A 13,506-nucleotide genomic window follows, 5' to 3' on the forward strand; every position below is an offset into this window, starting at 1 on the left:
CTTACCAGGATATCTTTTCCAGCCCACTTGCATTCATCTCTCCTGGTATAAGATACTGGCCACACAATCTAAGGGCACAGAAGAATCACATTTTCATGCAATTAAATTTGTCAAGAGATCATATATATATGTATATATATATATATATATATATATAAAATTTGATATTTGTTAGGTACAGCTTAGGGAGAGAAATACTATATCCAGTAATCTCTTAAATTTGACTTTCTTTTAATAATAGCTAATATATTTCTATATACTAAGGTCTTGCATTCGCCATCTATAAACTACTTTTTGCACTGTATCAAATTAGAGTTGGAAACCTATTAAAGGGATTCATTGGTCTGAGCAGTACAGTATGAACAGAGCTGCTACACTGCATGGAAAACAAAGATCTTCCTGGAAAATATGAAGATCTACGTGAGAACTGGCAGAGAACATGACTCCCATTCTTTTAAATTTCCCAGTAGTCATTGTGAAATAGTGATTTTGAGAATTTAACAAAAGGGTACTCTGAATATAGCTCTCTGAACCAAATTCTAGCATGGCAATAAAGGGTGAGACCTGAAATATTTGAAAAATACAGCTCATAAAGTAATCTCTTTCTTGTTTGCTCTCTTCCTCTCTCAATGTGAAAATAAGAAATATTGAAAAATAACAACATATGTTTTGAGATGATAAAAGTGAAAACAAAGAAAAATTATAGTTCTGAGAGACTTCTTCTTTGACTGGGCACAGTGTTTATTAGCTATAATCCTAGTACATGGGAAGCTGAAAGACTTCCCAGGACTTCATTTCTTATAGATCCAGTCACAGTAGACGAGTCATGATGCTACTGATGGTGGCTTAGACAGTTGAATACATTTTCTCTATAATAGCAATATATATACTCTCTTCCAAAATTTTCCAAGTTCCAAGTCCCAAAAATTTTCCATGGGTTTTAATTTTAATAGGTCTCTTCTCCACTGGGCAGAACAAGTTATTATTTCTCCATCAGTTTTCTCTTCTAGTTATATTTGTTAATTTCCAGGGGGAAATGTCATACATTAAATAAAAATCCAGAGTCAGTGGCAGTTTATTATTTATGTGTGCCAGAAAGCTTTTAGTCTCTGAATGATTGATTACCATTCATTTGAAGCCTCAAGATAATTCACCGTGAATGGTCACAAGCTCAGGTAAAGATTGAGATTTCAACCTAGGGAATTGGAACCCCAAGTGCAGCATACTTATAAACAAGAGTTTAGGAGTCATTGAAATAACATATGATTCCTTGAGAAGTGCATTTCCAGTTCATATCACAAATATGATATTTAAGAATACAATGGATAACTCATCATTTTTGTTACTAAGTTCTTAATTTGTTCGTTCTCTCCTAGGTGATTTTTCTGCACATATGTGTTTGTGTGTCTAAATTAAAACTGAGATAAAACCTGTTCCACATAATGTAGTCACATATTGAAGACATTCAAAAATACCTCATTGATCATATTTATGAATGAACATCACCCTGAACCTTGACATTTTACAGGACAATCCCATGGCCATCTGTCTTCACGTTGGCAATTGAGGTCAGGGGGGTTTGTCTTTTAAATTTGAAGTTCACAGTGGTTGCAGATAAAATATAATGTTTTTATATCCAACAGTAAATGAAGATTTATTCGATGTCATTGCAAACTTCTGGTGAGTTGTGTTAAAATTAAAGAATTTTATTATATATTGATTTTAGAACAAATTGATTTTAGAAAACACAAGTTTTTCATTTTACTAGTTCTTAATTGTTCTTGCTAAGCAATTATTGGTCTATTTTGTATTTTTCACTTCTTTCAAATATTAATAATTTTATAATCATATTACATTTTATTTTTTACTTGAAAACTAGTTAACTAGAAATGTCTTAGTTTCTGACTCCATTATTAAGGTATTTCATAATCTGCTTTACATATGTATATGTTTATGTGAAGATGTGTATGAAGAAGTGTGGACTCTCGAAGCTAATTTTGGGCATCATTCTTAATTGTTATCTGTTTCATTTTTACTGTAGCATTAGTGAACCATGAGCTCACAGATTTGCCTTGACTGTCTGATCAGCACTTTTTTTGTTCCTCTTGTCTCAATCTCCCAAGACCGATGATTACAGGACTATTCTATGATCTTGGCACTTTCAGTGGGTGCTGTAAATAGAACACAGTTTGTCATGCTTGCTTATAATACACTTGGGTCTTTCTTACTTACAAATCTCTAGCATTTTGATAGACTAGTTTTGTTCTTTTAACATTCAGACACAATTTATTTCATGGCAAAGTTCATAACATGTGTCTAAAGGAAAGTATTAAATACTTCACATGGTTAGAGCTAGTATGTGGGCATATCATCTCTCTATCTACCTACCTACCTACCTACCTACACACACACACACACACACACACACACAGAGGAAGTTTACAAAATAACAAAACTTATCTTTATAATTTTAACAAATAAGATATCCTTGATTTAAAATAGCAAATGTTCTAATTTTCTCTTTACTTAACAAAGAATGATTTCTTCGTATGAAATATCCACACAAATTTTCTTCTTATTTTTTGACCATTTAAAAATCATTGAAAGACAAATTTATCATTACATGGTCATTTCCTGAGTACATTTAGAAATCACCCGTTTTCAAAAAACATCAGATTAAAAATATTTTGGTTATGATTTAATATCTCATTTTTACTATAAAATATATCATCTTTGAACTTCAATGTTTTATGAATATTATAGTAATTAAAACTTTAATATATGTAAATAAATTTTTATGTTTATGTAATAATAATGATAAAACATGTCTCAAAGTAGAACAAAATCTTTTTACAGTTCATCCACTTTTAAGAAGTTGTCATCCAATGTGTTCTCCATAAATAGTTCTGCAAACCACATTAATGCCTTCATTGGTAAGGAGCAAAGACAAATCCAGAGATACGAAGAAACATGCTAGTTGAAACACACTAAGGGGTTCTCATCGAAGCTGCTCTAGAAAGACTTCCTTCCTCAGGGAATTAAGGCTGGAAAACTAAGAAAATTTGGTTGACTTACAGTTATAGCACGTAGACGAAGCAAAACAATTCTGCCTACTTTAAAAATCTATGTTTTACATTTCATCGAGTGGTTCAAATGATGCAGAAATCTAAATGAATATTTATAAGAATATCAACCTTCTGATATCTAAATAATACATTTTGCAAGAATATTGATGCCCTGAAATTTGATTTTATATGAGGATTTCCAAATTTATTATTTAAAATGAATGATTGCAAACATTGAAGGCATTATGGGCCATGTGATTTGTTACAATTACTCATCTCTGTCATAACATTTAACATAGAAACATATAAATAAATGAGAGTATCTGTATTCAAATAAAACTATGTTCAAACGCAAGAAGATCATCAGATGATTGCTGGATGAACCTTTAACTAGGTGACAATATGGAACAATGGACAATGTAATGTAAATTCAGTTATGATATATTTCTCCAACATTTCAGAGTATATGTTTTCTCCATAAAATCTTATTCTATAAATACTCATGGAAGAAAAAGCTAGAAGTTTTTTTTTGTTGTTGTTGTTGTTTTGTTTTAGTTTTTCAATGACCATCAACAGTAATATGAATTTTTAAACCTTGGTGATAATATGGCTTAATATATATACTGACATATTATTGTTATTCATTTTATATATGTCTGGAAAAATAATTTTGAAATGATTTATGTTGTTCTGATATTAAATTGCTGTAGAGTATCATAAAATCTTCAGTGCTTAAGAATAGAGTAATAACAGCCAAATGGTGGATGGAGCTTAGGGGATCTTGTGTAAGAATAGGAGGAAGGATTGCAGGCCCCGAAGAGGGTAGGAATTCCACAAGAAGAGCAACAGAGTCAACCAACATGGACCCTTGAGGCTTTCAGAGACTGAACCACCAACCAAAGAACACACCCAGGCTGGACCTAGGTCTCCCTGCCTTCATGTGGGTCTGGACAACTGAGATGGGGCTATCCCAAAAGTTGTTCCCTGTCTGTGGGATATGTTCTTCTAGCTGGGCTACCTTGTCTGGCCTCAGTGGAGAGGAAACACCTAGCTTCACACAGGCTTGAAGTGCCAAGGTGATGGGATACCCAGGGGAGCTCACACCAGGTCAGAGGGGAAGGGGAGAAGGAGATGGGGGAAAACTTGTAGGAGTCAGTGATCAGGAGGTAGGTAATGAACAGGATGTAAAACAGTAAAATTAAATTCGTTTTTCTGTGTTTTTTTTTATGATGTGGACCTCAAAAAATTTTTTTTCTTTATATTTATTTATTCCTCCTTCTTCTTTTACTGTGTTTTAAAATAATTTCACATTTATATTCTTACTTCCTGCTGCTATTCTCTTTTTCATCTACTTTAATTCACTTATTAGCCACAGAATTTCTCTTTGTTTTTAAAACTATTTTTAGTCTCTGAAATCTCTCATTATGCCCATTACTGTTTCTCCAATTTTAGTGAAATTTTCTGTTAAAGTAACCTAAGTTCCTTAAAACACTTATTTTGTCCATTAAGTCTGGACAATTGGCTCAGGGGTGAAGAGTACTTGCTAAGACAGTGACTAAGACACTGATGGGAAGTAGTAGATAGGTTCTGAATTTTTAGATTTTTGATGGTCTATTCAACCCTGAAGTCTACTAGAATATGCCCAGTGCCCTGAGCTCTGGGTCTATTGTCAAAAATCTTGACGTAAGATCTTCACAGTTGATTGTTGGGGGGAGGGTGGCAATGAGGGGAAGATGGGGAGGGAACACCCGTAAGGAAAGGGAAGGGTTAGGGGGATGTTGGCCCGGAAACCGGGAAAGGAAATAACACTCGAAATGTAAATAAGAAATACTCAGTTAATAAAAAAAATAAATAAATCTAAAAAAAATCTAAAAAAAGAATAGAGTAATAAGAGTACCTTTTGAAAATCTTTAATATTCACCAAGTTGAATGAAAATATATGATCCTTTGCTCCAACATACAGTCTACTCCGTTCCTCATCCAGAAGAAAAGTGTGATAACTGGAGCTGTTGGCCAAGCCATTGAAAGTGATCACATTGTTGGATTCCAACATTTCTGAAAGGTAAAAAAAAACCATGACAGTGGTTATTAATATGAGGTCCTTTATAAACAGACACTATTGATACATAGTAACTCGATGTTTTACTGTCAGTGGCCGGCAATTCTTATTCTTCATACTATTAAGAGATTCACAAAAAGCATTTTTCTTTATTATTCTTCAACATTGGAATAATAGTAAACACTTTCTTGATCTCATTCCTAAGACGAACAGGCCTAAAGAACAAAAGTGAAGAAATAATCTGTGATGGAAAGTGGTCTAATATAGTAATAGTATCTTCATATGTTCACGGACTAGTGTCCTGGACCAGGAGGGCAATCTTCAGTGACAGGTTCCTCAAAAGAAGCACCAGGGGATCAGAAAATAAAAATGATGGGTAAGTTACTGATCAATCAGGAGATTGTGCACAAGATATGTCTCATTCGAAGATGCTTTATTATTGAGTTCAGCACTATACATACACACTTCAGGGAAAATTAGACATACAAAGCAGAAAATAACATTCAGTGGGGCAAAGTCATCAGGAAGCCAATCAAGCAATGTACAAAGGGAACACAGTATATCTCAAGTAAGTTACAGGTTGAGTGTTGAAAGCCTTGGGTCTGTCACCACAGCCCTTCAAGGTAAGAACAGTCATGTTCTCAGGATCTAAAAAAACCATAGTTCCTCTGAAGCTGTAGTTCCAGGTCATGGCTTGCTTTGATAAGCAGGTACCTAGTTATAGACAAGTTCCAACTAAGTTCCATCTCCATATGTCAGAGCCTCAGGGAAAGGCCTGGATCAGGCTGAGTCTCAACAGAGTAGAATCTTGTATATGTGTTTCTTTAAAGGTGTGATGACTCAAGTGGTTTTACTTGTCCCAAGCTATAGCTATAAGGACACTATTGTATCACCAAGTTCATGGTCTTGTGGAATATGCATCACTTAACTTCCTAGGTTGTTTAAATGGTTCTACTGGGACATTTCAATGTCTTTTGACCATCTAATTTTCTATACTACATAAACACTGTAATACTTAGGACCTAAAATATAGATATCAAATCATTTATTATATGAGTTCATTTTTATATACTTCTTGATTGTATTTTCTTTCTTGTAGCAGCATCTCCATGTGACAAAAATGCTGCAGTGTTTCAAACTGTACCCTGAGTTCTGTCCCATGTTCCTTCAGTGTACACTTAATGCAAGTAGAAATAAATTTTGTTTTGAATCTACAAAATACAGGTTCTTCCTATGGGAGAACAGCAATGCAAATAACGTCTCTTCCTTAACCCCTAACTTACAGGAAAAATGAAGGTAAAAACCTTGGCATGTTAGAGACTGCCTTGCTTTATGTATGTGTCTACTCATTTTTTAAAATAACTAATATGAGTTCAAACAGGGGAATATGCATCAAACATTTTAGTATTTAGGTCAGCCTAAAGCCATTTTCACTTATGTATCCTGTTGTATCTTCTGGTGTCCTCAGGAATGCAATGAACACATGATTTACCTTCATGCACCCTTTTCCTTTAATGTCATTGTGACTCCTTAAACTCCATGTTCCCTTACAAATGTCACCTACTCTTAAAATCTATCTCACTGTTCTTCCTATGTTTCAAAACTATAATATACCCTATTTTCAGAGAGTCCAAATTATAGGTACCCAAACAAACTTAAAACATAAGTTCTATAAAAGGCAGTGTTCGCACATCCCTTTAATTTCAGTGCTTTGGAGGCAAAGGCAGGTGAAACTTTGAGTTCGAGGCCAGCCTAATGTACAGAGTGAGTTCCAGAAGAGCTAAGGCTGCACAAAGAAACCCTGTCTTAGAAAACCAGAAACAAAAGTGTCAGGTTGGCTAAAATAAATTTTAAAAAACAGTAAGCAATGGGTCATCTAAACATGAATTTTAATTACAAATACATAGGAAGTTCATGAGAGAGGTTGACATATGAAAAATAAAAAAATTAAGGAAAAAATTAAGAAAAAAATTGCTGGGGTTGGAAATTTAGCTCAGTGGTAGAGCGCTTGCCTAGGAAGCGCAAGGCCCTGGGTTCAGTCCCCAGCTCCGAAAAAAAGAACCAAAAAAGAAAAATTGCTACTTTTTGAGCTACTCTGCTATAGGAGAATGAACATCACCAGAATTCCTATGTATTAGGAAGGCACACTACAACCAACTCTTTACACTTTGGACTTCAGTATTATAGAAAATGGGATGAATAATAAATCTCCCAAGAGTTATTATCAAGAAAAAAATAGAATAGTAGTTTATATAGTATGTATTAAATTAAAGATTATCTGTATAATGTAAAATGAATATAAGTATCTTCGATCTTAAAAATTAGTGTACACCAGCCAGAATACAGCAAACACAGAGGCAAATGCCAGCAGCAAACCACTGAACTGAGAATAGGACCCCTGTTGAAGGAATCAGAGAAAGAACTGGAAGAGCTTGAAGGGGCTGGAGACCCCATATGTACAACAATGCCAAGCAACCAGAGCTTCCAGGGACTAAGCCACTACCTAAAGACTATACATGGACTGACCCTGGATTCTGACCTCATAGGTAACAATGAATAGCCTAGTAAGAGCACCAGTGGAAGGGGAAGCCCTGGGTCCTGCTAAGACTGAACCCCCAGTGAACTAGATTGTTGGGGGAGGGTGGCAATGGGGGGAGGATGGGGAGGGGAACACCCATAAAGAAGGGGAGGGGGGAGGGGGATGTTTGCCCGGAAACCGGGAAAGGGAATAACACTCGAAATGTATATAAGAAATACTCCAGTTAATAAAAAAAATTAGTGTACACAACTGAGATGACTTTAGCTAAAATAAATACTCAACACAGGGAAGATAGAACATATAGAGACAACTTCCAGTAGACAGGCATGGCCCCCAGTTGAGGGATGAGGCCATCCATCCATTCTAAAAATTTTCATGCAGAAATATTCCTGTCCAAAGAAAAAACAGGGACAAAAGTGGAATAGAGACTGAAGAAAAGGCCACCCAGAGACTGCCCCACTTAGCGATCCATACCATCTGCACATACCAAACCTAGACACTATTGCAGATGCCAAGAAGCACTTGCTGACAGGAGCCTGATACGGCTGTTCCCTGACAGATTTTACCAGCTTCTGATGAATACAGATGTAGATACTTATAGCCAACCATTGAACTGAGCCTGGGACCCCAATGGCCCACCAAAGAGTATACATGGAGGAATCCATAGCTCCAGATACATATGTAGCAGAGGATGACCTTTACTGGCATTAAAGGGAGAGGAGGCCCTTATTTCTGTGGAGGCTTGATACTCCAGTATAGGGGGATGCTAGATTGGTGGGGTGGGAGTGGGCAAGTGGATGGAGGAGCACCTTCATAGAAACAGGGGGAAGGGGAAAGAGGAGGAATGGCAAGGGGGTGTTGTGGAGGGGTAACCAGGAAGGGGAATATCATTTGAAACATAAATGAATAAAATGATTAATGAAAAATAATTAGGGTCCATATGGAATATACTTTAAATAATACACTTACATCTGTCCTACTCAGAATTCTGTATTAGACACTTCATCCCTGTGTCAGATGTCTGAGCAAGACAATGTATGGGCGGTTCTATGTGGACTGACAGTTTCACAATTTGTACTTTGTGTTCTACTGGTTTCGTTTCTGCCAAGCCTGTGGCAAGGAAGAGTCATCATGGATGAAGGGCACAGCAATGGAAAGCTATTCACCTCAAGGTAGCCAGGAAGCCAAGGCATCACACAGGAAGAGTGACAAGAGTTATTTTTCAGAGGTATTCCCTCAATAATGCCTTTTGTACATCCATGGCCTGCCTCTTAATTCCCAACCCATATATAATGCCTTGGCATTATAAATCCATTAATAAATTAATGTACTGATTACATCCAAGCCTGCATGTCTCAATGTGGGAATTGATCAACTAGGGACTAAGTCTTCAATACAAGAGCTTTTGAGGCTACCATATTCAAACTATATCAGGTCTTAACATTAACCCTGATAATTTTATATAGAAAAGGAATAAGTGATAGAGGCATGAAATATTATATACTAATGCTAAAATATACATAACATTAAACATATGGATTTTGTATATTCTTCAAGAATGATGAGGCATTTTGTTATCTTCCATATCATCAATTCTATATAATAAAATGACTTTGTACACTATATTTTTAAACAATGAAGGGATCATTCCTACTGAAAACGCTGTTACTGGCTGAATATAAGTTTGGCAAGAATTGTACATTTCTACATATAGACAGTTACAGTTTTGGTAGTTTATATATGAAATCACCCTGGAAACAAACTACACATTTAAAAATGGACCTGTGAATTCAGTTCATTAAAAAAAGAATATTTTCCTTGGTAGAAGTTCTTTCCCATTGTCTTAGAATGTACTTATTTTTGTATCAGTCCATTTTCCCTAAATTTACTTTAATAGAAGCATTTGGCAAAAGATATGCGAATTAGAAGTAGATCATTATTTCTGTGATCCTCATGCAGTAGTCAAAATGAACTTTCTACACTACTTCCTGAGTTTGAATCAAACATATTTCCTCCACTAATATTATTCTCAATATTTTCTTTTCTTTGTCTAAATTTATGATTTTGATGTTCTTAGTTGTCAGTATTATTTGTAATCATTGGTAAGTATTTTCAACTCTGAATTTCCTTCTGTAAAATCCAGGCTAGTCCTTCTTCATTTCTGGTAAACTTTACCCTGACATAAACTGGTATTGGAGCCAAAACAAATCTTCTGTAATATGAGATGCTGTTTAACATTCTTGTACCTTTTCACGTCTTCCTGGTGCTCACACTTTGTCAAAGAGCAACTGATGGCATTTTTAAAACAACATGTATTTCTAAGGTGTTAGTGTGAGCACAACACATCTGTGTAAACTACAGCTTTTAGGGTGGAATTAATTCTTAGGGCTATAACTCAGTATCATTGTGAGACATCACTTCCCCTATTTCATGATGTACTAGGCATATTGAGAAGCAATCAAAGGATTAAAATCAAATTATATATATATATATATATATATATATATATATATATGTACACACACACACACATATATGACAAGTTAGTTTAAACCAGTACTTCATTTGCCATACTTTTAGCAAATAATATATTCTCAATGATTTGTTTAACATTATAGTGGAATATACACTGATGTAAGTCCATGAAGTCTGCACCCAGTAAGTTATGCAATCCAAATTGTGACTCAGGACAAAGTAGACAACAAGAATAAAGATATAGCAGGCTATATCTTGGCAGCAAAATCAATTTATATCATTTTAAGCAGCATCGTGATCAATTATGGATTACATTTTCTTTTACATTTTTAAAAGTGATGCCTAAAATCCTAGAATTGTAGATTTACTTGCACAGAGCAAACTAAGAGACTGTACCCTCTGTCTGCCATCAGAGTGTACTTCATGGGGACATGGCAGAAGAATGCTGGGCTATTTACTCTACTCCTTTCTGTTTGTAAGTGCTCCAATTTGCTTTCCCACACCCTTACCTATTACACATTTTCTTATGATTCATTTAGAAAAGAAAAATATGAACAGAAAACAATCATAAAACATAAATACTATCAGTCATTACTTAAGATACTGAAACATAGTTTTATAAACTACCACTCCTCAATGATTTACCACGTCTTACAAAATAGGCAGTTTACCTTAAACTTCTACATGACGATTCACCTCTCTGTAATAAAATATATAGTTTCAGAGGCATTCTGAGTATATGTAGAATAAACACGGATTTATACCCATAATTGTATCCACATTTTAATGACTGAGTCAAATTCTAAGAAAGGTAGTGAAGTGAATATTCATCTAAACACTCGAGACTGGCCAGAACTCAGCTTCTTTTTGTGGGATACAGAACCCTTGTTTTCTGCTGTCTCACATTTGTCGCTTTTTTCCTGGGGCATTCCTAACCAATTCATGCTCTTCCCTCCTGCCTCCCACCTCCTGTTTCTCCCTCCTCCAAGTTTTATAGCCGGAAGGATACCAGGACCCCACAAGTTGCTAGACTCAAATGAATTGCTTATATTCATTGATGGTTTTAGGTTCATGGACTTTTCCCATGACTTAAACTTTTTCCTTTTCTTACAACAAACATGCCTTTTAAAAATCATCAAAGGCTGGGTCTATAAGATGCCAAAACATTTTGACTAAATGATGACCACCTCTAGATATTTGTAAATATTGTGAAGTTCAGTGAGGTTAAACAAGTTCACAGCCTACATTTCAGAGTTTTGTAGATACTCCCCCTCCTCTTCTTTCTCAGCCTCACTCAGTCTTTCACTGTTCTATGTACCTTGCAAAAGTAAAACCAAGGGCTACTTTCTACTACTATCTGTTCTCTTCATTTTCACTTCAGGTTTTTATGTTATTAAATATTAAGATTTTAAAGCTTCCCAACACACAGACCTTTTCCACAGACTCATGGTGGCCAACACTGCTGAAATATAAACCTCGTGAAGCAATGCCTACACTCTTTCCATTTCTGTCACTCAGTAATTTCATTGCATAGGCTGATCCAATATACATCATTTTGTTTCTCAGGTGATTCTCTGTATATTCTCTATTTATAATTTTGGTAAGTATTACTAGAATATGTCTCAAAAACTCTATCTTATAATTTTAATAGTAACAACCATCAAAACATATAATATAATCAGAAGCAAACTTATTTGACTAAGGTACATGACGTCTAGAAACAGTAGTCTTAACCTCTTTGGCTAATATAATTTATTTAGAATCCTTTCAGCTTATTTCTTTCTGCCACTGAAACTATATCAGAACCCTTCTCTGCCAGTTGCTATACATATTTGTGAATGACAAGAATAATCATCATTTAAAAAAATCTCAGATTGGCCCCCAAAGGAAGGTCCTAGCTGTACTTAGTTGAGCCTTGAGTAAAGGGACTTTTCTAAACTGGGACTGCCCACTGTGATTCTGGTTCCCATACTATATGCAAGTATCAAGCATTTCAACTCTTAGTGCAGGAGATGAATGTTATGATGCCCAAGTCCCCTTAAGGCATCAAGAAATGGTCTATTAGTGATAATATTTCTTAAATTATTATTATTATTATTATTATTATTATTATTATTATTATTATTATTATTATATCCATGCCTTGCTTTAACCTGTAGATCAGGCTGGACTGAAATTCATAGTCTATCATTCTCTGACTCTTATATTTTTCAGGGATGGGAGGCCTCTGTTCTTGCCTATTTCTAATAATTCAAATGTTACATAATTATTTGCTTCTCTATATTTAATAGTGATTATCATATTTCAGTGACATATATACATACATATGTATCACCACAGTTTTCCTTAAAACAGTAATTTGTCCTGTGTTTGATCTCCCTCACTATAGTTCCTTGTAGACGTAACACATCAGTCAAGAAGTATGTAGAGTATGCCAAGAGCAGCGGAATCTTGATAAAAATGCAGAAAGATATCCTTTGGGAATGTAGAAACTAATAAACAACAATTTTTTCTCAAAGAACCAGCTCCTGGTTTTGTTGATTCTTTGTATAGTCCTTTTTGTTTCTACTTTGTTGATTTCAGCCCTGAGTTTGATTATTTCCTGCTTTCTACCTCTCTTAGGTATATTTGCTTCTTTTTGTTCTAGAGCTTTTAGGTGTTCTGTCAAGCTACTAATGTATGCTATCTCCTGTTTCTTTTTGGAGGCACTCAGAGCTATGATTATTTCCTCTGCTTTAGCACTGCTTTCATTGTGGCCCATAAGTTTGGATATGTTGTATCTTCATTTTCATTAAATTCTAAAAAGTCTTTAATTTCTTCGTAGACCAAGTTATCATTGATTAGAGTGTTATTCAACTTCCACATATACATGGGCTTTCTGTCACTTTTGTTGTTATTGAAGACCAGTCTTAGTCCATGGTGATCTAATAGTATGCATGGGATTATTTCAATCTTCTTATATCTGTTCAGGCCTGTTTTGTGACCTTGTATGGTCAGTTTTGGAGAAGGTACCATGAGGTGCTGAGAAGAAGGTATATTATTTTGTTTTAGGATGGATTTGTAGAAAGATATTGTGTAAATTTGTTTTTGTCATGGGATATCTTGGTTTCTCCATCTATGTTAATTGAGTTTTGCTGGATATAGTAGCCTGGGTTGTCATTTGTGTTCTCTTAGTATCTGTATGACATCTGTCCAGAATCGTCTGGCTTTCATAGTCTCTCGTGAGAAGACTGGTGTAATTCTGATAGGTCTATCTTTATATGTTACTTGACCTTTTCCCCTTACTGCTTTTAAAACTGTTTTGTGCATTTTGTGTTTTGACTATTATGTGACTGGAGGAGTTTCTTTTCTGGTCCAATCTATTTGGA

The 13,506-nt window shown here is 35.1% G+C and overlaps 1 protein-coding gene across 6 annotated transcripts in view; it reads right to left on the reverse strand.

Annotated features, from left to right (window-relative positions):
- The window catches only part of Sema3a (semaphorin 3A), a 462,616-nt gene that overhangs the window by 136,626 nt on the left and 312,484 nt on the right, over positions 1-13,506 (reverse strand). For all 6 annotated transcript variants that reach the window (XM_087656813.1, XM_087656812.1, XM_087656815.1 and 3 more), the window contains 2 exon segments: positions 4,963-5,120; positions 6-68 (listed from right to left, as the gene is read on the reverse strand). In XM_087656813.1, coding sequence (XP_087512939.1) covers positions 6-68; positions 4,963-5,120 — 221 coding nt within the window.

The sequence above is a fragment of the Rattus norvegicus genome, chromosome 4, assembly GCF_021556685.1.
Source record: "Rattus norvegicus strain SHRSP/BbbUtx chromosome 4, alternate assembly SHRSP_T2T, whole genome shotgun sequence".
In the NCBI taxonomy this organism is placed as follows: domain Eukaryota; kingdom Metazoa; phylum Chordata; class Mammalia; order Rodentia; family Muridae; genus Rattus; species Rattus norvegicus.